This window comes from Centruroides sculpturatus, unplaced genomic scaffold, assembly GCF_000671375.1.
Source record: "Centruroides sculpturatus isolate CEXI.00-Female unplaced genomic scaffold, Cexi_2.0 scaffold1468, whole genome shotgun sequence".
Classification (NCBI taxonomy): domain Eukaryota; kingdom Metazoa; phylum Arthropoda; class Arachnida; order Scorpiones; family Buthidae; genus Centruroides; species Centruroides sculpturatus.
The window spans coordinates 64,543-88,772 of NW_019386140.1; the positions used below are offsets into that span (position 1 = coordinate 64,543).

Below are 24,230 nucleotides of genomic sequence, written 5' to 3' on the forward strand. Positions count from 1 at the left end.
CCAAAGCACGTAGACTCAAACGATACAAAACATGTACACTACGAAAACAACAAAATAAATTATTCACAAACAATGAAAAACTTTTCTACAGACAAATCAGTACCAAAACAAACACTGATACACCACAGTGGCACACCAACAGAAAAAGAACTCACAACTTATTAGTCTTCTCTTTGGTCCAATGCTATTACACACAATGCTGATGCAGGCTGGATCGAGGAGGAGAACAGAAACTTGCACAACATACCAACTATGCCCTGTGCTGAAATAAACNCAACAGAAGAAGAACTCACAACTTATTAGTCTTCTCTTTGGTCCAATGCTATTACACACAATGCTGATGCAGGCTGGATCGAGGAGGAGAACAGAAACTTGCACAACATACCAACTATGCCCTGTGCTGAAATAAAAGTACACGACATCTGTTACACCAGTGTTTCTCAACCTCTAACGAACCGTCGCCCCCTTCAACGTAGTATCGCCCCCTCCACTTCAAAATTCCGATGTCGAGGGCCAAATTCGTACTGCATTGAACGGACTAGTGACTGGTATAATGTTATTTGTTTAATTATTGTACGATGTAACGAATAAAATATCTAATTAATCTTAATATAATGTTTTACTATATCGCCCAGAAAATTGTTTTTCGCCACAAAATATAAATTGTTACAAATCGCCCCCTCAACATGGAAAAACGCCCACATGGGGGCGATATCGCCCCCGTTGAGAAACACTGTGTTACACTGTTAACAAAACATACAACTGGAAGACACCTGGTGTAGACAACATTCACAATTTCTGGTACAAAAAGTTTACATCACTGCACCAGAAACTAGATAAACATCTAACACACATCATCATCAATCCACAAGACATGCCAAAATTTCTTACTCNCACAACTGGAAGACACCTGGTGTAGACAACATTCACAATTTCTGGTACAAAAAGTTTACATCACTGCACCAGAAACTAGATAAACATCTAACACACATCATCATCAATCCACAAGACAAGCCAAAATTTCTTACTCAGAGCACCACATACATGAAACCTAAAAACAACAACACTGCAGACCCCACACAATACAGACCAATTACATGTCTTCCAACACTATACAAATTATTGACATCCTGTATCACAAACAAAATATACAAACATGTTGAAGAACACGACATTCTTACAGAACAACAAAAAGGTTGCCGTAGAAATCACGGGATGCAAAGAACAGTTACTCATAGATTCAGTCATTCTACGGCAAGCACACAAACAACACAGAAACACATATGGCATATATAGACTACAGAAAAGCATTCGACAGTGTTCCACACAGTTGGCTACTACATATTCTACACATGTACAAAATACATCCATCACTCATTGCATTCTTCCAAAACACTATGCAGCACTGGAGAACAACACTACATCTCAGGGTTAGTAACACTTCCATACAAACAAACGAAATATTCATTAGGCGAGGAATTTTTCAAGGAGATTCCTTGAGTCCTCTCTGGTTCTGCCTAGCCCTGAATCCATTATCCAACATGTTAAACAACACGCAATACGGCTACAATATCAGACACGAAAAAACAACACAGTTTACACTCTCACATCTCATGTACATGGACGACATAAAACTTTATGCATCCACACAAAAACAACTTCATCAACTCCTACAAATCACACATTCATACACTAAGGACATACAAATGGAGTTTGGCTTAGACAAATGCAAAACACTTCACATAGAAAAAGGAATCCTGAAGAAAGAAGATTTTGCACTTGGAAATGGAGACGTTATTGAATCCATGGAAGAGGGCGAGTTCTACAAGTACTTAGGATTCCAACAGGCCAAACTAACAGAACATACACAAATAAAGCAACGATTAATTAAAGAATACCAAAGTAGGTTAAACGCTATACTTAGAACACAGTTAAATGCAAAACACACAGTTAAAGCAATAAACACATATGTCATCCCAGTACTCACATACTCTTTTGGAGTTATACATTGGACTCACACAGATCTCGAGCAACTCCAAAGGAAAACAAGAACAACACTTACTAAGCATAAACAACATCATCCTAAATCCGCCACAGAAAGATTAACCCTTCCACGTAAAGAAGGCGGACGTGGCCTGATTGACATAGTTAACCTTCACTACAAACAAATACAGTCACTGCGAGAGTTTTTCTACAAGAAACAAGAAACATCACAGTTACATAAAGCAGTAACTCTAGCAGACTCAAATAACACACCATTAAACTTACACTCACAACATACAGACATGACACAACATATAAAAAGCATAGACAACATTAAGCAATCATGGGCTCAAAAGGCTCTCCATGGCAGGCATCCTTACGACCTGGCCCAGGATTTTGTTGACAAAACTGCGTCAAACAGCTGGTTAGATCGGGGATGCCTCTTTGGGGAGACGGAAGGATTCATGATTGCCATACAGGATCAGGTCATAAATACTAAAAACTACAGAAAACACATACTCAAAGATACAACACTCACAAATGACACATGCAGAAAATGTCACATCATGCCAGAAACTATACAACACATCACTTCTGGTTGCAAGCTCTTGGCACAGACAGATTACTTACATAGACACAATCAAGTAGCAAATATAATACACCAAGAGCTTGCAAAGAAACACAAATTGGCAGACATCCACGAACCATACTACAAGTATATTCCACAGACAGTATTGGAAAATAACACGCACAAAATGTATTACGACAGAGCCATAATCACAGATAAAACAATTTACCACAACAGACCAGACATCACACTCATTGACAAACACAATAAAATCACATACATTATAGACATAGCCATTCCAAACACTCACAATGTACAAAACACATGCACTGAAAAAATTAGCAAGTACACAGAACTCGCCCAGGAAATAAGGCATCTGTGGAGGATGGATAAGGTGCTTATTGTACCTGTCATTCTCTCCTGTACAGTTGTGATACCACACACACTACACTAAAGCCTAGGAACATTACAATTGAAGAGAAATACATACATCACACTACATAAGGCAACTATATTGAATACATGCCACATTGTTAGGAAATTCCTGAATACAGACACTGACACACTTATTTAATTTTTGTTTTTGGTTGCTATGTCTTGACTCTGGTTCGGCATAGTACATAGCCACCAGTGTGAATCGAGTAACCCACTATAATAATAATTCACTCAAATTTATATAGATCTTTAAGAGCTGCTGTTCTTGCAACTTGTCATATTGTCAGAAAATTCCTCCAAACTGCTTAAGGTTTCATACTGGTCTAATAGGCTTGGTTCTTGGGCCTACCTGTGAGATTGATACTGGACACAATCTGAGAATGATATACAGTAAAAATAATAATAATGTACAGTAATACCCCAAACTTACGCGATAGGTGGGACCGAGTGATAACCGCGTTAGTCGAATTTGCGTAAGTCGGGGTATAATTTTGCAATTTGTGTAAAATCCAAGTCGGATGTATGTAAGCTAATAAATGTTCTTGTTAATCTTATCTTGTCTTTTGATTTGTTCGTGGTTACAAGAAATACTACATAGAGTCTCTCAAGTCTCCGTAGATATAACAAACACAGAAATAAATAACACAAAATAAATTTTAGCTATGCGTCGATTCTGCGCGGCACATCCGAACATGTAAGCTAAGCAATAGTGTGGGGGGAGTGAGTAATCGAGAGTTGCGTGGCGCTCAAACAAAAGACGAATCAACAAGATTTGAAAATCGCATAACTCCAGGTTTGCGTAAGTCGGGGTAGCATAAGTCGAGGTATTACTGTATTATCATTATCATCATCATCATCTATTTGATTCTAAAACAGTATAATTCAAGTGTTCTGTATTTATGAAATTAAAAGATATTAAAATGAACAATTTTAATTAATTTTAACAATTGGAAGCATGTTTTATATAGAATTTGAATGCAGTAATTTAAAATTATTGATTGAGGAAGAAAAATACTATTGAAAATTAATAAAGATATTAACATAAACTGATAACTTTTAATTACTTTGTGTTATTGTTATTTAGTAGATTGTAGATGAAACAGATTATATGGAATAATATATGGAATGTTGCTGAATAAATGAAATCAAGCAAATTATTTATTATCCAATAAATTAAAAAATATATGGAACCCTGTATAAATGAATGTTTAGAATGGTTGTTATTTACATCACTGCTTTACTCCACTTTTGAAATTAGAAATGTTTGTTAGATGATTAAACATTTTAAAGTTTACATCGAAAGATTTATTTAATACTTACAATTTTGCTGGGAAGCTTGAGAAAGCTTTAGGATTATATTTGTATTCCAATATTTTCTTTAAAACAAATATAATTATGTGAATATTCATTTTTTCTACATGCTATGTAAAATAATTCAGTAAATTTATGGAATGATTTTAACAGTTTTGTTTACTTTTATTGTTATGCTTTAAAAAGGTCTGATATATATAAAAAATTTTTGTTGTAAATTCTAAAAATTAATAAAATAATTTCTAGATTAAAACCAAGTAAAACTATGCTCTCTTATCCAACTTTGAGTGATTTATTTTCATGTTCGTAAAATCTAAATGCATTTTGCTTATAGTAAGCGAAATGCATGAATATGCATGAATATATGTGAATATATTAATAGTCTGATATATAGTTTAAAAGTGACAAAATAAAGATGAAATTCTATTAAAATTGAAATGATTGAGTTTGTAATTATATGTAATTACAATGCCAATTCCAGATTTAATTATAATGAATTAGTTTACAATAAGTATTGTAAGTGTTTTCATATTACAGAACAGAAAATTATATCCATTTTCTAGTATATTCTGTAGTATAATAGTGGTATAATAGATTTGTTAATATTCTGTTTTATTATTATTACAAGTATTATCATTATCAGCTTTAAAAATAAAACAAATGTAAAAAATTAATATATCTGGGATAATCTATATACTACTAAAAAGTCTGAAATTTGTAAATCAAATGTCAGTTGCATTTAAATAGAACAAAAATTTTTAAAACATTCTATAATAGAATAAATATTTGAAATGTTTATAGTCAGATCTTTGGAGTTATGAATAAATGAAAATATAGATACATGTGTAAAAAATATATAAAAATAGCCAAGTATGAGCATTACTCTCCGATGTGCCTGCTATGAGTTCATATAGTGTCACCTGGCATATATTTTAAAAAAGACTATCCAAACCTTGGGTTATGACTTTAATGCACTTTTATGAATAAAAATATATTGTATGTATTCACAAAGAATTAATTTACATCTGAGAACAAGTTTGTTATTTTTATTGATTCTTGTCTATGATATAAATACAAATGCAAATTTAAGATAATTATGTCATTAGCTATGCTACATACTATTTAAGAAAAATTTAATTTATTAATTTAAAGACTATTTAGATATGAGATTGCTTATATTAATATTTTTCCCTTTTTTTTTTTTTTTAAATAATTTTTAAGATATTTGCATCCAAAGATAATGCATTTTTTTGCTAATGAATTATTTCAAAGAAAACTTTATTTATAGTCCAGATGATAATAAATATAATAATTATTTTAAAATAGGTTTTATACTCTTCTTGTATTGTCTACTGCACTTTTTGGAAAACCACCTTTCAAAAATTTAATAAGTAACGGATTAGTCTTAGCAAGGTAATTTTTCCTATCTATATTTAATATACAATTAACATATTAATAATAATTATGATGATGGTCTCTAATTTCTGTTATAATTTATGTTTTGTGTAATTATATTAATTTCAAAAACTTTTAAGTGATTAATTTTTTATTTATATTTGATAGTGATGGGCAAAAAATGAGTAAAAGAAAGAAGAATTATCCAGATCCAGTAGAAATTGTCAATAAATATGGTGCTGATGCATTAAGGTTTGAATTTTATTTATTATATTAAAAATTAAATTGCTTGTATAAATCAGATGTATAATTTTTCAGATACAAAATTTATATCTGTTGCCAATATAATACTTAAAAATTAATAAATAAATAAAAATAAGTTTTCTTTACAAGAAGTTACTTAAAAATGTTTAATGTTTTTTAAAGGTTTTTAAAAGTGAATTTCTTTATATTAATAATAATTGTTTAGTTATTTTTCCTTCAAATAAGTTTTAAAAAGTTATTTTAATTTGTAAGCTTTTTATCTCCAAAGATAACATATTGAAAGGTAGCATTTGAAAAGCTATATTTGTTTTGTTAAAGAAAACATTGAAATTGTTTATATTTAGGTTACTGTTAGATAACAATCTTCATTTCAATTAGCATTTTAAAAAATATTCTTAGTTTCATTTTCAATCAATATTTGTAAAATTATGATTTTATGATTTAGGATTAGCTCTGCCTTCTTAAGAAAATTTATAATATTTCAAAATTATGAAACTTTTAAATAAAATAATAACACCAAATGAATATGAAAAGGTATTAAATACAAGATAAATTAATTAAAATAAATATTAAAAGTTTCAAATTGTTGTGGTTCTTGAAGAATTCAGACATTTTTTTCTTTTTCTTTTTGAAAAGTAAAAGAAAAAAATATATATTAATGTTTTTATGATTTGGGAAGGATATTTCATGTTTAGCTTCTTAGTCCATTTTATTATTTGAAATTCTAAATAGTGTTTTAAAATAGCTAAATAGTGTTCTTATTATATTTTACTAGCTGTTACCCGCGACTTCGTCAGCGGANTTTATTGGACTTGGAAAAAACCATAAGAGTTGTTTCAACCTTTTTGGACTCATGAAAAACTTGAACAATTAAGCAAAGGCTGCAGCATACTTTATTATTAAGTATTATGAGATGGTCACATTTGTGCTGACTGAAATTTCCACCTAAGTCCTTTCGTTGCTCTGTGGTTCTATGGAGGAGATTCCTGCATCTTGTGTGTGCATATTCTCAGGCAAATTTGTAGATCTGGATTTTCTCATTTCTGAGCTGTATTGATGTCCCTCAGATTTTTTCTGAGGACTGCTATCTTTTTTAAAGCAACTAGACATCTGAAATAATTTCTTGTGGGGTGCACAATAGACTTTTTAAGCTGAGGTACCAGTATGTTTGGTTTGCTGGTTACCACTTGTACAATAGCAATAACAACAGGATTAACTAACAAGATTAACTACGGAGCTACTTTCAATCAAATTCAAAGCATTAAAATCTTATTTATGCTATTATGCTATCAATGTTAACCTGCAGTTAGTCATGCTGGTGGGGAATTTTTTTTTAAGTGTTTTACATATTGAGTTGAGACTCTCCTAATTGGTCTATTGTTTCAGTTGCTGTTGAAATCAAGGTAAAAAAACACATTTTTCTATAGCATCTTCAACTGCTGTAAACATCTTGCTATAATTTGGCAATAAAATAATAATTATAAATTACTAATAAATTTGGCCATAGAGGGAGGCATTAGGCATTATCTTGTATTAAATTTAATAATTATAATTTAATTAAATAATTATAGATTAACTTTAGATTATAGCCAGTCAAATTGAAAATTAATTAGAATGTTCACAAAATGGTGTCTGTAACCAGAGTGCTGATGCTTCACAAATGTTCTTATTCCATATAAGTTCTTTCAAGGAAGTCACCTTATGGTGAGATGGCACTTCCAGGGGATAAACTGTCCAACCAGTCCCTGCCCCTCTTTCCAATGCCACAGAAGAAAGTAAAAGAAAAAAAGCACCACTTGTCGATAACATAACAAATCTACTCATTCGCCAGATGAGTCTTCAAAATCAGATGATAATTTCTTTTCTTCTATAAGCAAATCAACTTCTTAGTGAGACCACAGCAAACTCAAACTTTTCTGCCTAAACTGATCTATATATGTGTTATGGCAGGCCGGTGGTCAACCAATCAGCTTTCTCACTCTTTCATAGCTTTCTACAAGGTCTGTTGTCCATTCAAAACTAACAGATCATGGAGCATTGCCCATTGGTCCAGACCTTGACCAATCTCAATGAGCCACAATTCTGCCAAAACAAGCCTAATGGTTTATGGCAGTTGAAGGTGTTATTGCTATATATTGGGTTTAGTAAAGATGTTTATATTTAAAAACATTTTCTATATATCATTTTTACTTGGGCGAGAATTCTTAAGTTTCAGAAAGATTTGTGTAAATTATTTTTCTGTTTGTTTATTTAATGGTCATTAGTGATTGCTGTTATCAATCTACTATCCTACATTAATATTTAATTATAAAGTTTTTTATTACATTACTTAGAGTAAGAAAGTTGCAATAATGTATTCTTTTAGAACTGGGAGAAAATTCAATACTAAAACCACAAGCTTACTTCAATTTACTACACAAAAATGATATAGCAATTTGTATTCTAAAGTATATCTAAGGCATTAATAATTTAGGGCAAATAAATATATTTAAATATATAAAGATAAACCTACAAATTTATGAAATAATAATGCAAAATTTTAACTATACTTGTTAAGAATTTGTTGATAATTAACAAATTATTTAATTATTTAGTAACTTCAAGGAATTGTAACAGTATTTATATTTTTCAGATTATATTTAATAAATTCCCCCGTTGTCAGAGCTGAGAATTTGCGATTTCGAGAAGAAGGTGTAAGAGATATTTTAAAAGATGTTTTCTTACCATGGTATAATGCATATAGGTTTTTAGTGCAGAATGTTGAATTGTTTGAAAAGGTTTGTTGTGAAATTTCTTATATTTTTTAAAATGAAATATACATTTACTAATAATAATTGATTAACTGTTAATAGATAAAAGTAAATTGGAAGCATTTCAAATAGAAACATTTAGTAAAGATTAATACTTTCAGTGTTGCTATCTATTTTCTTTATTTAATCTGATGTTTAATGTTAAGAAACTATCTATAAATAGAATTATATTTTATTAAAAGTTTATGTTTTAATCTTTGTACAAAGTTATAAAATAGTAAAAAAAGTTCACAGAACAACAAAAATCACATTCTTTAATCCTAAGCAGTTTATTTTACATTAATTATATTTTATTTTAAATGAATTTAAATCAGTATAAAAATTAAATAAATAGATATATTTCTAATTATGATGCTGAAAAAAGTAACTCTTTATTAAGTAATAAAGTAATAATTTAAATAAAAATTTCTAACAGAATATTATTATTGCTGTTGATTTTAGGAATGGAATATACAGTTTAGATATGATGAAATTTCATCTACAAAATCAAATAATTTTATGGATCAATGGATATTATCATTTACACAAAGCTTAGTTTTATTTGTGAAGAAGGAAATGGCAGGTAGATATAATTAATAATTTTGGTTTTTTCAATAAAACTAATCATTAAAATAAATTTTATTTGCAAACTTTATATCATTCTTATTATCTAGATTTCTAAATTAATTACATTATTTATTAAAATTAATATGGTAACTTTAAAAAGTTTTTCAAAATCTAGACAAGTATGCAAGTTTCTATTAAAACAATATCACATTGTCCTTATTTGTTTATTAAATTTGTTATATTAACCTGTAATAATATTGGATTGTTTAGAAAGTAATTTCGTTTTTTTTCTGTGGAAAAAAACAATATTATAAACCCATATTTATTATAAAAATAATATTTTTATAATAAATAAATATTTTATTGAATTATTTATCGGCCATTTTGGACAAATACCTGTTGTCAATGTTTCTGGCAGTAGCATGATTTCACATTCATAAAAGTTTTGATCATTGTTACAAAAAACTGATCGAAGTGATTTTTGACATTGTCATTTCAAGTAAATGTCTTACAGTTAAAAAAAAAAAATTTGTATAGACTGGAACAAGTAGTAATCTGAGTGTGCTCAATCTGGCGAATATGGTTGGTGTGATAACACGTCCCATCTAAGTTATAACAGTTTCTGACGAGTTACCAAACTTGTATGAAATTTGACATTATCGTGGTAAAACACTACACCTGTTTTGTTGATCAATTCTGGCAGCCTTTTCTGTTTGATGATATTATTCAATTTACTCGATGGCGGTACACTTTTGAATCAATTGTTAAATTGTCTGGTAGAAGCTCCAAAAAAAATTCCCTAAAATCCCACCAAAGAGAGCATATCTCTTTAAGAACATGTGGAACCCATATATCAAGCTTTGAATGAAACCAATTTGTTTCAAGTAATCATAAACAGTTCAATTTGACAAATTTAATCTCTTAGTGATTTCACATGTTGTTATTCAGCAGTTTGCTTCAATCAGTACCTTTATTTTGTTGGCTTCAACTGGCCATTCTCAACGTGGTGCATATTCAATATTAAAATTGCCAGAATGAAATTTTGTAAACCAGTTTTGGCACTGTTGTTCTGTCAATACATCTTCTCCATACACATCTCACAATTTTTTTCTCACTTGAACAGCATTTTTACCTTTTCAGTAATAAAAGAGCAAAATATGCCAAAAATGCTGCTTTCAATCTTCCATATTTGATGGGACACAAAAAATAAGCAATTGCACAAATAAAAATTACAAATTTTTAAATTTGCATAAAAATTTTTTACAAATAAGCCTTAAAATGCTAGCTGTCAAAATTTATAATGATAATATGGTTTAGAATGAAAATGGTGGGAAAAATATGACTAATCAGTCTAGTGGTAAAAAAACGAAATTACTTTTTGAACAACACAATAATTTAATTATAAATTTATTTATCTCAGTTATAATTAAGTCATTGTTTGTCAAATTTTACATTAATTTATTTCTGAAACATTTAATTAATAATTGAAAATGGATTTCTGTGATTATTTAAAATTCTTCATAAGTATGTAAGTGTCTGTTTACTGCTAATAATTAAATTATAATGCCAGATTCAATTATCTATCTGTAATCTGGTTAATTAATAAATATATAGGTATGTAATTTGGACTAAAGATAGATTATTAAATTTTCATCTTGTTACTCTCTCTGCCTTTGACTAGCACAATGAGTGACCTATATGGTTATATCTTCCAAATTAATTGGTCTAAAAGCAAAGATCAGATGGAGGTCCAGGTAATTAATTAGCAGTGCATTTGCATTGTGAGCAGAAATTATACTTTGAATCTTATCTTGGATTGATCTTTTCTTTCAAAATATTTTAAATCAATTAATTTAATTTTAATTACTAAATTTAATACAAGATGGCACTTAATTTTTTGTCTTTAGTCCAAATTATATAATATCTGTATATTTAACTAAATAGGTTATAGCCCAATAATGAATCCAGCATTATCATTTGACACAAAATATTTGGTTTTCCTAAGTTTTAATTTTTCAATAGTATAGATGCTTGTGATTTAAATGAAAGATAAGTTAATCATGAAAAATTTCATATTGTATTTTATTTTGGATTAGTTCTATTAAATATTGATGTTAATCATTTAATAAATTATTCATTTGTTGAATTCCTATACAAATTGGCTGAATCTATATCTTTGTGTTATCAAAATAGGTGTTTTTAGTGTGAAAAAATAGAAGAGTTTAAAAACTTAATAAATTATTCATTTTTTAAAATATTTTCAGTAGTGAATCTATGCTTTTAGTGAAATAATAAAAAAAGGTTAGATATTTTAAATTTTTACGTAGAAAAAAAGAATATGAATAATCATTGAATTAAGAGTATTTTCACTTCATTTTTCAATGAAAATGGTATTATACATATATCTTAAAATTATAGAAAATTACATTAAAATTTATGATCACTATACGCATTGATGTTATGGTATATATAAAATTCATAAAATAGAGTATACACGTATAATTTAAAACATTATTAAAATTAAATTATTTAGTTTNTTATTTGACACTCTAAAGTTTATTGCTTGGCCTGCTTGTATTTTAACTCTTCAAAAACAACTAGGGATTTGTTTATAAAAGTTTGTTACTTAAGATTAGATCCATATTTAGTGTAATAGACTAAATTGCAGTAAGTTTTGCAATAAAAAGAAAAATTGACAATGTATTAGCTTCCTTTTAATATTAAGACTCTATTTTTATAATTTTTAAAATTTATTATGAATATTTATAGCTTATAAGCTGTATACAGTTTTACCTCGATTAGTCAAATTTGTGGATCATTTGACAAATTGGTATGTTCGAATGAATAGGAAGAGACTTAAGGTTAGTTTATTTAAATAAGTAAACTTAATTTTTTTTTAATAATAATTGAAAACATTTCAAAAGTTTTTAGTATAATTATTTTAAAATAGGGTGAAGGAGGAAAAGAAGATTGCAGAATGGCATTAGATACTTTATTAGTTGTTTTATACACAATGATACGTATGATGGTAAGGATATCTTTTACAGTTATTTAATTTAGTGTGATTCTGATTTTAAATTGTTAAGTAATGTAATTAATTTAAGAATCTTTACTGAATAACCAATTTAATACTAGGTGATATTCAATATTATGAATGCTGCTTTTACTGAATTTTCATATCTATTTTTAATAATCAATAATTGATTTCCCAATAAAATAACAGTTTGTTACAAAAATTGTCATTTATTTACTAAGATTTTAATTTTAATTAAGATGTAAATTTGAATAATTCTTTAGTTGTGACTGGATGTATATTAATTCTTTTATTCTTATATAGAAATAGATTGTAACCACTGTTTATTATAACATTGTTTGTAATCAAATAAAATAAAATATATTAAAAAAATTAACAAAATTAATTGCTAATTATAAGATATCTTACAATAGTATACAGGATGGTCATAATTAAAGTATCCCTATTCAACACTGTCTGGAGGGATATGCAGTCCAAATACTAAGAAATTTTGTGTTATAACATTTCAAGACATGCAGAAAAGACTTTTGCAGGGGAAAAATTTAGTTTCAAAACTCACCACTGCAAGATATGTGATTCTGTAACTGATTTTTGCATAATTTATAATTTTGAAATTTCAAAGCACATTCCTAGTGTTACTATTTAAAATATCATTACAAAGAAGTGTCCTGGAAGGATCATTACCATTCTAACTGATCTGCCATAATATGGATGGAATTCCATTTGCTATGGACAGTTTTATACTAGAAAACATAGATAACATATACATTATGCATATGATAGATGCTTTTTGACACTTGCAATGCTTTTAGTGAAGTTCTAAATTTTTCATCTGCAGAAACTTCTTTTGTATGTTCTGAAATGTCAGCATAGAAAATTTGTTTTTGCAACATTGTGTTTGGACTGTTACATATTCCGAGACTACATTGAAAAGGGATACTGTGTTTACTGTATGATCATCCTGTATTTAAAAATGTTGACTAAAAAATTAAACTGCTCTTAATATTTTAACAAAATTTATGTTATTTTTAAATTTAATCCCAATTAATTGACAAGTGACAAAACTTTTAAAGTAATTTTTTATTAATTACATTATTTATAAAAGAAAATAAAAACAAATGTGATTATATTATGTAATTTGTACATGTATTATTACATAGGATTAACAAATCCTGTATAATACATGTACAAAAGTATATATTTATTAAATTTATCCCTTAATAAATTTTCTGAACTTATAAAATATTAATAAACAAGAAAATAAAAACCATTTTGTTACACATTCAAAATTATTAAAATGAAAAATGACAAATAATAACATAAATGAAATGTATGTATTATTTTTTGTACGTTGTAAAATTTTGGGAAATTTTGTGTATGCTTGGGAGAAATTTTGGGAATGAATGAAAAATAAATAATGACTTTTTTCAAAGCCACATAGATGTATGGTTATGGATTAATAACAGGATAAACTATTTTAATTTAATAAAACAATATATTTTTAGCTTTAATAATTTGGTAATTATAAAAAAATATAACTGTTATTAGAAAAAATAACTAATTAAAAAGTTGGAGAAGCAATAGCATATGTGCATAGTAAGTAAAATGCTGTTTTATTTTGTCAATGTGCCATACTGTAAAGCCCTGGTCACATCATGCGACTTCCAGCCGTGCAAGCAACTGCAACCGCGATGGCTGTTCCTGTTAACTAGTAAACTCCCTTTTAAAACTGGCGTGACTGCAACCATGACTAGAAACAAAAAATTTGTTCTACTTGCAATGATTGCAAACACATATCCAATCAGCAAACGCTTTTGTGCCACGTCATACAGTGACAACATTGAAAATAGTTCATCCTCATGGCAGATAGAGGATTTATACTTTTACAGAATCGAGATTGATTGAGCTTATTCACACTCATAAATACCTGTGGGATTTTAATTCTTTATTTTATCGAAGATTTTATCTTTTTGTGTATTCTCGCCAGCTCTATCAAAATAATCGTCTTTTCCTTTTATTCATTCCAGAAAAGGAACTGCCTATCATTTTAAGAAACGTGGCTAAAATTCTGCAAATACTATGAAATAGAATGTAAAATGTCGGTAAACTCACGAAAGTAGTCAAAAACAAGCTACTGTAATTTTATTGGTTTATTTTAGGGTCATGTGTTTCCAAGTTGCAACATCAACAAACAATCTGTGACCACAAGAAAATGCGCGAGACTCGCGCTTGTTGCAGTTGCAGTCGCTTGCGCGGCTAGAAATCACATAGTGTGACCAGGGCTTAAGGGACATGAGGGTCGGAATTTGTACTAAGTTAGTCAGGGAAAGTCATAGAATTTAAAAGAAAAATTTGAGTTGGAACCTGATATTTTAGTTGATAGGAATTTTAAATTAAAAAAGTATCTTCAAAAATTAATATAATAATTAAAAATTGTTTTTTTATTAAATGCAATATTCCAGTATTTTTTTTTAATTCTTAAGATATATATCAAATAGTTCTCTTTATCAAGAGACAGAAGTCATTTCCTTATAAAAATTTTAAATTATTATGAAAATTTTTATATATTGCTTTATTAATGTACCTATTAAATATAAAGAATTTATGATCTATCTTTAGTGTTGATCAGATGGTCAGATGCCAATCTATTGCTTTGAAAAATCTGAATTTGAGTCTGATTTGGATGCAAAATTTATCGTGGGTAGCTTATGCTTGGGCACTGTTCCATATTCTGCATCCATGCTTGTGACTCTTATATAGCTTAAGTCACTTACAATGAACTTCAGCTGACAGTGTAGATTTAATATGTTGTCATATTGACAAATCAATTAATAATAATCTCATTATTAATCATAAAAATGAAATTTAAGATTTTTAAGTAATAAATTTTACATGTCTGTTTAGAATTTACTTATAATATAAGGATTTTACAAACTATTTTTAGGCACCATTCACTCCTTTTTTAACTGAATTAATGTATCAAAATCTCAGGCATCTAATTACTGAAAATAAGTTAGAATCAAATGAGAGTGTTCACTATCTCAACTTTCCAGAATCTCAGTAAGTATGTCTTAAAGTTGTAAATTTGGTGCTTATCAGTTAACCTCCTTTATGCCACATTGCATTTCATTACATATTTTATTGCAACCTCACTTATGCATTGTGCTCTGTTGCATCATGTAAGAGATAACATGAATGTGTGACTAAATGAAACAATTTAATATTGCCTAAATCAAAGATGTAATCAAAATTAGTTTGTTTCAATAACATTGGAAAATATTTTTATAATCGTATAGTCAGAATTACTATTTTTTAGAAATTAAACATATATACAATTTAATGTTATGTGCTAATATATAAATTAGTCTTTGGTTTAAGTATTCATGTTAATAGGAAATTTTGCAGAGAATGGATTATTCATTCAATATTTTTAATCTACAGGTTTGAAATTAATGCTGTTTGTATTGTACAAGAATATTACATATTACATTTGCAAAGGTTTTTCAAAAAAAAAAAAAAAAAAAAAAGGGTCATTAAGTTATCTTCAAAATTAAAAATTTGGCCAATGGTATTTACATTAAAATATAAAATACAGTATATAAATATATTGAAGCTATAAAAATGCCTTCATTTTCAGTCATGTAAAAACACCAGTGACAGGCCAAAATAATTTTCATTTATAGAGATGACTTTTTATTTGAGTTGTGCCTCCCCAAAAATATGTGAAATAGATAAAAAGCAACAAATAAAAAGTTGTTTTTATAAGTGAAAATCGTTTTGGACTGTCATCGGTGTTTGTGAATGACAGAAAATTAAAAAATTTTTGTAGCTTCAATATATTTATATATTTTATATTTTTTGTAAATGTGTGTGTTGTGTTGTGTCATTTCCTTTCTAAATACTTGAGTGAAATTGTTGAATTCATTTCCAACACTAGTGACAGTAAGTGAAAATTGTTTTGGACTATCACTGGTGTTGTGAATGACAGAAAATGAAGACAACTTGTAGTTTCAGTATATTTATATATTTTATATTTTAATATAAATACCATTGGCCAAAATTTTTAATTTTAATGAAGATGTTTCTACATTCAAATTGTACNGTAATTTTAATTATTTTTTATAATGTAAGTAACATTTTTGTTTAATATCTGTTATAATTTTATTCACTCACTAAATTGGATTACAATAATTTAAAAAATATATAATCATACAAATTCCTCATTTAACAACTGGGTAGAACATTAGCCAATTTTGATTTTACTTCTGATTTAGAAATTTATGTTGTTTAATACTTTTTTATCAGGATGCTCACTCACTGGGTAAATTTGAAAAATGGGAAATTTTTAGTACCAAGAAAAAGCTAGAAAATAGTGTAGAATTTTGTAATTGATTATAATTTTTTATTTTATGACAAAAATTGTTCAGATTGAATTATTTTCAATTAGAATACATCTTTTTCTGATTAGTATTATCTTAAGACTATTTACAGAATTTTATAACATTAGTAACCATTTTTTAACATTAGTAACCATTAAAAATATTTGTTATTATTTAAAATGTTTTGACGTCAAGACTTTTAGGTTTTGCCATTTGCTAAATTCAATTGGATATTTATCATTCAAGAGCACATTCATTTTTCATTGAATATTATGCTTTTCTTCTTAAAAGTTTAATGCATTTTAATAAACTTGAAGATTTATTTTAATTTATTTTTGTAATGACAGATACTGAAAATTTGACAGATTTTTATAAAATATTTTTATCAAGATAAACATATCAGCTTTTTCACTGATTCATTAGTATTAAATATGAATATGAGTAATCAATGAATTAGAATAGTGTGATATTCTATTTTGTATTGTTTAACTCAGTATCGTTCTCCTCCTAACCCTAGAAATTCTACAGAAAAAAAGGGATAGTTTACAATCAACAAATGAAACTCTCTCCTCGGGTTAAATGTCACAGTCTATACCGATAAATTCGATCAACAATAAAATCAACAAGACAAGAACAGACGTTTAAAAGAAACTAATAAGTGGCAATTCTCACCCCTCCTTTAGCTGCACGTGGCATTTGTCTGCTGACACCTGCATGATAACCAAAACAACATGATGATAATTGCCTCTCTCGTCGACTAATACGATATTTAATATAAACAATTTAGAAATTATTATCAAATCAGTGAAGATATTGTCAAAATATATAATAATTAATGGGAGAGAACTGTCAAATTTGTAGGAATTTATATCATAGAATTTTACCTTCAGTTGACCAATGTCAACAATCCGACAAAAGAATACATCGGTGACGTTCCATACTAGATAGATCCAGACATCAACACACTAACAGGTGTGCGTGTAAATCATTAATAGTATGACAAGTTCTCACCTCCTCAAATTTAGTATAAAGAGGGCTCACAGCCTGTTATTGAGGCGGCCTTCAAGACATCAGGAAACAACTGGTCAGCTGCCATCCAACACTGACCACCGACAACGAATGATTAAGCAAGGTTCCACAATTCACAACTCAGTAAGTAGAATTCTCTCTTTCCTCTCAGGTGGATTAGGACTAGTTAAGGATAGATATTAATGAGGATTAGAGCCTTTCCTTTGTCGGAAATATGTGAAATGCAACCCCACTAACCGTCTTCTGGAACTTCAGTTTGGAATTATTACTATTAATCTTGTTATTTGTAACCTTTTAGAATAGCATTTATTAATTAAATTTGTATAATATCTTAAATATGCGTGTTTACTCGTACTCGGCCAACACCTTATTGACTTATCTCTGACCTCCCACTTGATTTTCACTCTCCTAAATTGCAGTCCACTGACCCTGTGAGCGGGACTCACCTTCCCATTGTCGGAAAATAGTTTAAGCTTCAACAATAAAAACTATTGTGAGAATCGGGGTTTAACTTTATAGAAAAATTGGTCAAAAGGCAAACAAAAACAACATGCATTCCAAAGCACTTTTTGTTTTTGTTTGCCTTATGTTCCAATTTTCCTTCTTTCTCGTACTTGTGAACTTTAAATTCTGTTCTGAATTTTAAATGTTTAGATGCTTAGATTGAACTGCACACAGTTGACATTCTGTTCCAATTTGAGATGTTCACTATCCTATTGATGATGATTTTGTATCTTTGAAAGTACATGTGCTATAAAAAAGATTTTAATGCTGTTTGACAGTGTGTGTATTATATATTTGGCATGGAGTTTAACGTATTATTTGTTGACTTAAAATTTGTATACAGAGGTGTGAAAGATTGTGGAAATTTGAATAAAGCACTTACCTTGGAGTTTGTTGATAAGTGGAAATAAGTCTTCATATCTTTGAAAATATTTCAATTAATTTCCACTCATCTAATGTATTTAAAAACCTTCTGCTAGGTTTTTGATATTTTTTATTTTTATATGATTTGCAATGATTTCTCAAATATTTTCTATTTGTACTAAAGTTCCAATAAGGATAATATATGACCATAAATGATAAACATCTTCATTTATTTAGAAAAAATATTTTTTAAACAAGTAGAGTAACAGATCCCCAAAACTGAGGTCATAAATGGAACAATTTTTATTGCTGTTTGGAAACTTTTGATAAAAATTATGTTTTGGGTATGCAAATGAAGAATATTTTAGAGTTTTTTAATTTTTGAGATTTTTGCCTAATTTTTCATGATTTCTGTCAAATTTTGGCAGTATTTTTGTAATTTTTTGCAATATTGATAAAATTGTTAAAATTTTTTTGTTCCCATCTGGGTGAGTTAGAGCCAGTATATGTATGATATTTATAGGTTCATTTCACAGGCTTCAAAATTTTCTTATTAATTTGGTTGTTTTTCAAAGTTATTTTCAAATTGAAGGTCCCAGTGAAACAGTCAAGTAACAAAATTTTTAAAATTTACTTTTTTACAATTTATGTATCTTTTGATCAATTCATCAATGGGTGCAACATGCAGTCATACTACATAGAGATTTTGCTATTGTTGCAAGAGAAAGATGACTGCTATATATTATATTTAGCAGAATACCATTTGTTGCTCCAACATGCAAAGTAACATCCCATAATTTTCAATTTTATAAAAATCCAATTTTATAAATGTGAAATGAAAGTGAATAAAATATACTTTGTAACTACAGTGGAACCTCGGTATATGACCTTAATTCATTCCTGGTGTTTGGACTTATACCGAATAGGACGTATACCAAACCAACCTTTTCCATAAGAAGTAATGTAAAAATGATTAATCCGTTCTCATGTAAAAAAAATGGCTGGCTTTAAACACATCGCTTTCCTCGCTAGTTTCTGCTTGATTTTTCATGAGATCAACATGTATCCTTTTAACTTTCTCGCAAATAATTTCTTCCGATACGCTGTCGCCTGCACCCTGTTTTTCAGTTATCCAAAGCAAAAGCAATTCTTCAACATGATCTAATGTCTCCGATCTCTGTTTATTAATTGATTTAACCCCTTTCGCAATGTTAGCAAATTTAATAATGTCTTTATTTTTCACGATTGTCGATATTGTCGTTCTCGGAATACGGAATGCAACAGTTAAATCTCGTTAAATCTCGAACACGCGTGCCACCTTCATATTTCTCAACAATCTCTTTTTTCAGTTCCGTTGTGATTCTAGTCATTTTTTTATTTTTCTGTTGCCCTTTTGCAATCCATCATTAATAAAAATAATAAAATGTTACTTACAAATTAAAATCAGAAGAAATTTAACAAAGTTATAAACCGTAGCACCGCGAACGTCTAGTCTAGTGTAGTACACCGATAGTGCTACTTGTTCATAGATGGCGCGTATAATTGAATTAAGTCGTATACCGAACAAAAGTCGTATACCGAGCAAAATTTGTTTCATCCAAACAGGACGTATTCTAAAGCAGACGTATACCGAGGTTCCACTGTACTTTAAATTGCATTACGCAATGTAAATTTTGTTGTTTTGGTATAACAATGAGTCAGTTATAATTTTTAATATTTTATTTACAAAATAAATAAAAACTAAAAAGTCAAAAACACTTAAGTATTTTCTTACCTATTTGTCTTTGAAACAGCATAAATTTAGAATCTATTAAATAAGTTAGTCAAAGTGTAAAATGTTTGTGTCTTCTGAAAAATTTTATAAAATGTATTTATTGTTGCATCAAGCATGTCAATTGCCAATTCAGTAGGAGTCATAAACTTTTTAAGTGATAGCTAATTTGTAAACAAAACTTGATGTATTTCTGATGTGTTGAATGCTTTTAAAAGAAATGAAATAACATGTTATACATAGGAGTTAGTAGATTAAAGTTACCATAAATAATTTTAATGTATTTCAAAAATTTTAAATTCTTTTATTGATAAATTAGTTTTAGTACTTACCTATGCAGCAATAAATAATGTTTTCTATTACTTTTAGTTGATCTATACTTTGCCTTTTATAAATTATATTAATATATATTCATTCTTTTTATATATTATGGATTTTCAGTTTGATCAGTAATTTTCATCATTGTTGAAGATTAAAAAGCATTTTATAAAATATATTTTTTGCTTTTAAAATTTATCATCATATTTTTTACACAAAATTGCTGAAACTAGTTTTAATATTTTTTGTGTTAAAACTAGTTTCAGCAATATTTTTTGTATTAAAACTAGTTTCTAGTATTATTTAGTTTTAATATTTTTATCATTATTGTAATAGTTTGCTATTCCATTCCTTGATGATGCCAGAATTCATACATATGTAATTCCAAACCAAATCAAACCAAGATTTTTTTTTATGAATAACAAATTCAACTTGTTTTAATTTTTCTATTTTATTTTACATTTTACCATGGGGTTTAACAAGTGGATTCAATTTATCACATTAAAAATTGAATATTTTATTAATTAATTAATAATAACAATAATTGTATGGTATGAGAGAGTTGTTTTCTTGTGATTTCAGAAGTTTCATTAAAATTTTTTTTTCATTAGTAATAGATAAAAAAAAAAACTATTTTATTAATTGGAATTACAATAGGATTTAATATAATTACAGAGAGAGTCTTATAAATATAGAAGTTGAAAGGAAAGTCTCTAGGATGCAAGCAGTTATTGAATTAGGTAGGCTGCTGCGAGATCGAAGAACTTTACCAATTAAAGTAAGATTTCTATTATTATTAATATAAAAAGATATATCATGTTTTAAATATGATTATTTTTAATGCCATTAAATAAAAATGACAAATTTATGATTCTATTACTATTCTAAAAGCAATTATTTAGCAATATAAAATAAGTAAAGTAAATCATTTAACTCTTTTGAAACTGTCCACTTGGTTGACTTGGTTTGAAATTTTCTTTTACTCTTATTTCAAAAATTTCAAAAGAAATTTTATACTTTTGATTAGATTTTTTTTGAGATATTCTCATCTTTTCATCAGATCAAATAAGTCATATTCAATAAAAATGACAAATTTATGATTCTATTACTATTCTAAAAGCAATTATTTAGCAATATAAAATAAGTAAAGTAAATCATTTAACTCTTTTGAAACTGTCCACTTGGTTGACTTGGTTTGAAATTTTCTTTTACTCTTATTTCAAAAATTTCAAAAGAAATTTTATACTTTTGATTAGATTTTTTTTGAGATATTCTCATCTTTTCATCAGATCAAATAAGTCATATTCAAAACTAAGTCCACTCGGTTTTTGAATCTTTCTTATTTGATCTGATGATGAGATGAGAATATCTCAAAAAACATTTAATCAAAAGTATTAAAAGTAAATAAGAATAATTAAGAGTAAAAGAAAATTTCATTTTCTTTTACTCTTAATTATGATTGATAAACTATATTTATCAAGAAACTTGTCTTAGTTTTTTTTATAAAATATTATTTTATAAATTTTAATACATGTATATGTGTATGTATTAGGTAGGTTTAAGTTATGAAATTAAGTCATTTTTATTGGCTATAATATTAAAATTTTTAATTTGAATAATAATCTATTTTTTAGTTAGAAATTTACTTTTTGTTTCCAGCAGAAACGGAAATAGTTTTATTAATATTCACATTGAAACAAAATACAGTAATACCTCGACTTACGCAAATCCAGAGTTACGCGATTTTCAAATCTCGTTGATTCGTCTTTTGTTCGAGCGCCATGCAACTCTTGATTACACACTCCCCCCACACTATTGTTCAGCTTACATGTTCGGACATGTCACGCGGAATCCACACATAGCTACAATTTATTTTGTGTTATTTATTTCTGTGTTTTTTATATCTATGGATACTTGAGAGACTCTATGTGGTGATTACTTGTAACCGTGAACGAATTAAAAGGCGAGATAAGGTTAATGAGAACATTTATTAGCTTACATACATCCGATTTGGATTTTACACAAATTGTGAAATTATATCCTGACTTCTGTGGTTATTGCTCGGTCCCACCTATCGCGTAAGTTCGGGGTATTACTGTAATAGATTAAAAATATAATTAATTATTTTTCTTGATATTTACCATTTGGATTTATTAAATATTTGCTTTGGAAACTAACTCAAAGTTGTTTTGTTTGTTTGTTATTATTAATGCACATGTGTTATTGGCATTAATTATACTTGTTGCAGCTGTTATAATTATATAGAATGTTAATTGATGTACTAAGCCATATTAGAAAGATGAAATAAGAAAACTATGTTTTATTTGAAGCAAAGATTGACTAATAACATAAAATTTTGGAAGTTTTTTATTGCCTGAGATAACTTATCAAATGTATACTCAAATAATATACAGTTGACCCCCCCTATAACGCATGTTCATATAATGTGGATTCATATATCACAGTGAAAAAATTGTGACCATATTCATATAAAGACGCTAAAAGAGACTCATAAAATGCGATAAAACATCATCGCTGACTCATGTCGTGACAGGATTGGTCGAATCTGGACCAATAGTGGACGAGCAGCCGANAAAAAAAACTATTTTATTAATTGGAATTACAATAGGATTTAATATAATTACAGAGAGAGTCTTATAAATATAGAAGTTGAAAGGAAAGTCTCTAGGATGCAAGCAGTTATTGAATTAGGTAGGCTGCTGCGAGATCGAAGAACTTTACCAATTAAAGTAAGATTTCTATTATTATTAATATAAAAAGATATATCATGTTTTAAATATGATTATTTTTAATGCCATTAAATAAAAATGACAAATTTATGATTCTATTACTATTCTAAAAGCAATTATTTAGCAATATAAAATAAGTAAAGTAAATCATTTAACTCTTTTGAAACTGTCCACTTGGTTGACTTGGTTTGAAATTTTCTTTTACTCTTATTTCAAAAATTTCAAAAGAAATTTTATACTTTTGATTAGATTTTTTTTGAGATATTCTCATCTTTTCATCAGATCAAATAAGTCATATTCAAAACCAAGTCCACTCGGTTTTTGAATCTTTCTTATTTGATCTGATGATGAGATGAGAATATCTCAAAAAACATTTAATCAAAAGTATTAAAAGTAAATAAGAATAATTAAGAGTAAAAGAAAATTTCATTTTCTTTTACTCTTAATTATGATTGATAAACTATATTTATCAAGAAACTTGTCTTAGTTTTTTTTATAAAATATTATTTTATAAATTTTAATACATGTATATGTGTATGTATTAGGTAGGTTTAAGTTATGAAATTAAGTCATTTTTATTGGCTATAATATTAAAATTTTTAATTTGAATAATAATCTATTTTTTAGTTAGAAATTTACTTTTTGTTTCCAGCAGAAACGGAAATAGTTTTATTAATATTCACATTGAAACAAAATACAGTAATACCTCGACTTACGCAAATCCAGAGTTACGCGATTTTCAAATCTCGTTGATTCGTCTTTTGTTCGAG

General features: G+C 27.9%; 1 protein-coding gene across 1 annotated transcript in view; it reads left to right on the plus strand.

Annotated features, from left to right (window-relative positions):
- Nucleotides 1–24,230, plus strand: part of LOC111613770 (isoleucine--tRNA ligase, cytoplasmic-like) — a 103,984-nt gene that overhangs the window by 56,439 nt on the left and 23,315 nt on the right. The window contains exons 16-23 of the mRNA XM_023355115.1: nucleotides 5,624–5,710; nucleotides 5,861–5,944; nucleotides 8,589–8,733; nucleotides 9,208–9,328; nucleotides 12,082–12,173; nucleotides 12,263–12,340; nucleotides 15,291–15,406; nucleotides 21,386–21,488. Of these exons, the coding sequence (XP_023210883.1) occupies nucleotides 5,624–5,710; nucleotides 5,861–5,944; nucleotides 8,589–8,733; nucleotides 9,208–9,328; nucleotides 12,082–12,173; nucleotides 12,263–12,340; nucleotides 15,291–15,406; nucleotides 21,386–21,488 (826 nt within the window). The remainder of the gene's footprint in view (nucleotides 1–5,623; nucleotides 5,711–5,860; nucleotides 5,945–8,588; nucleotides 8,734–9,207; nucleotides 9,329–12,081; nucleotides 12,174–12,262; nucleotides 12,341–15,290; nucleotides 15,407–21,385; nucleotides 21,489–24,230) is intronic.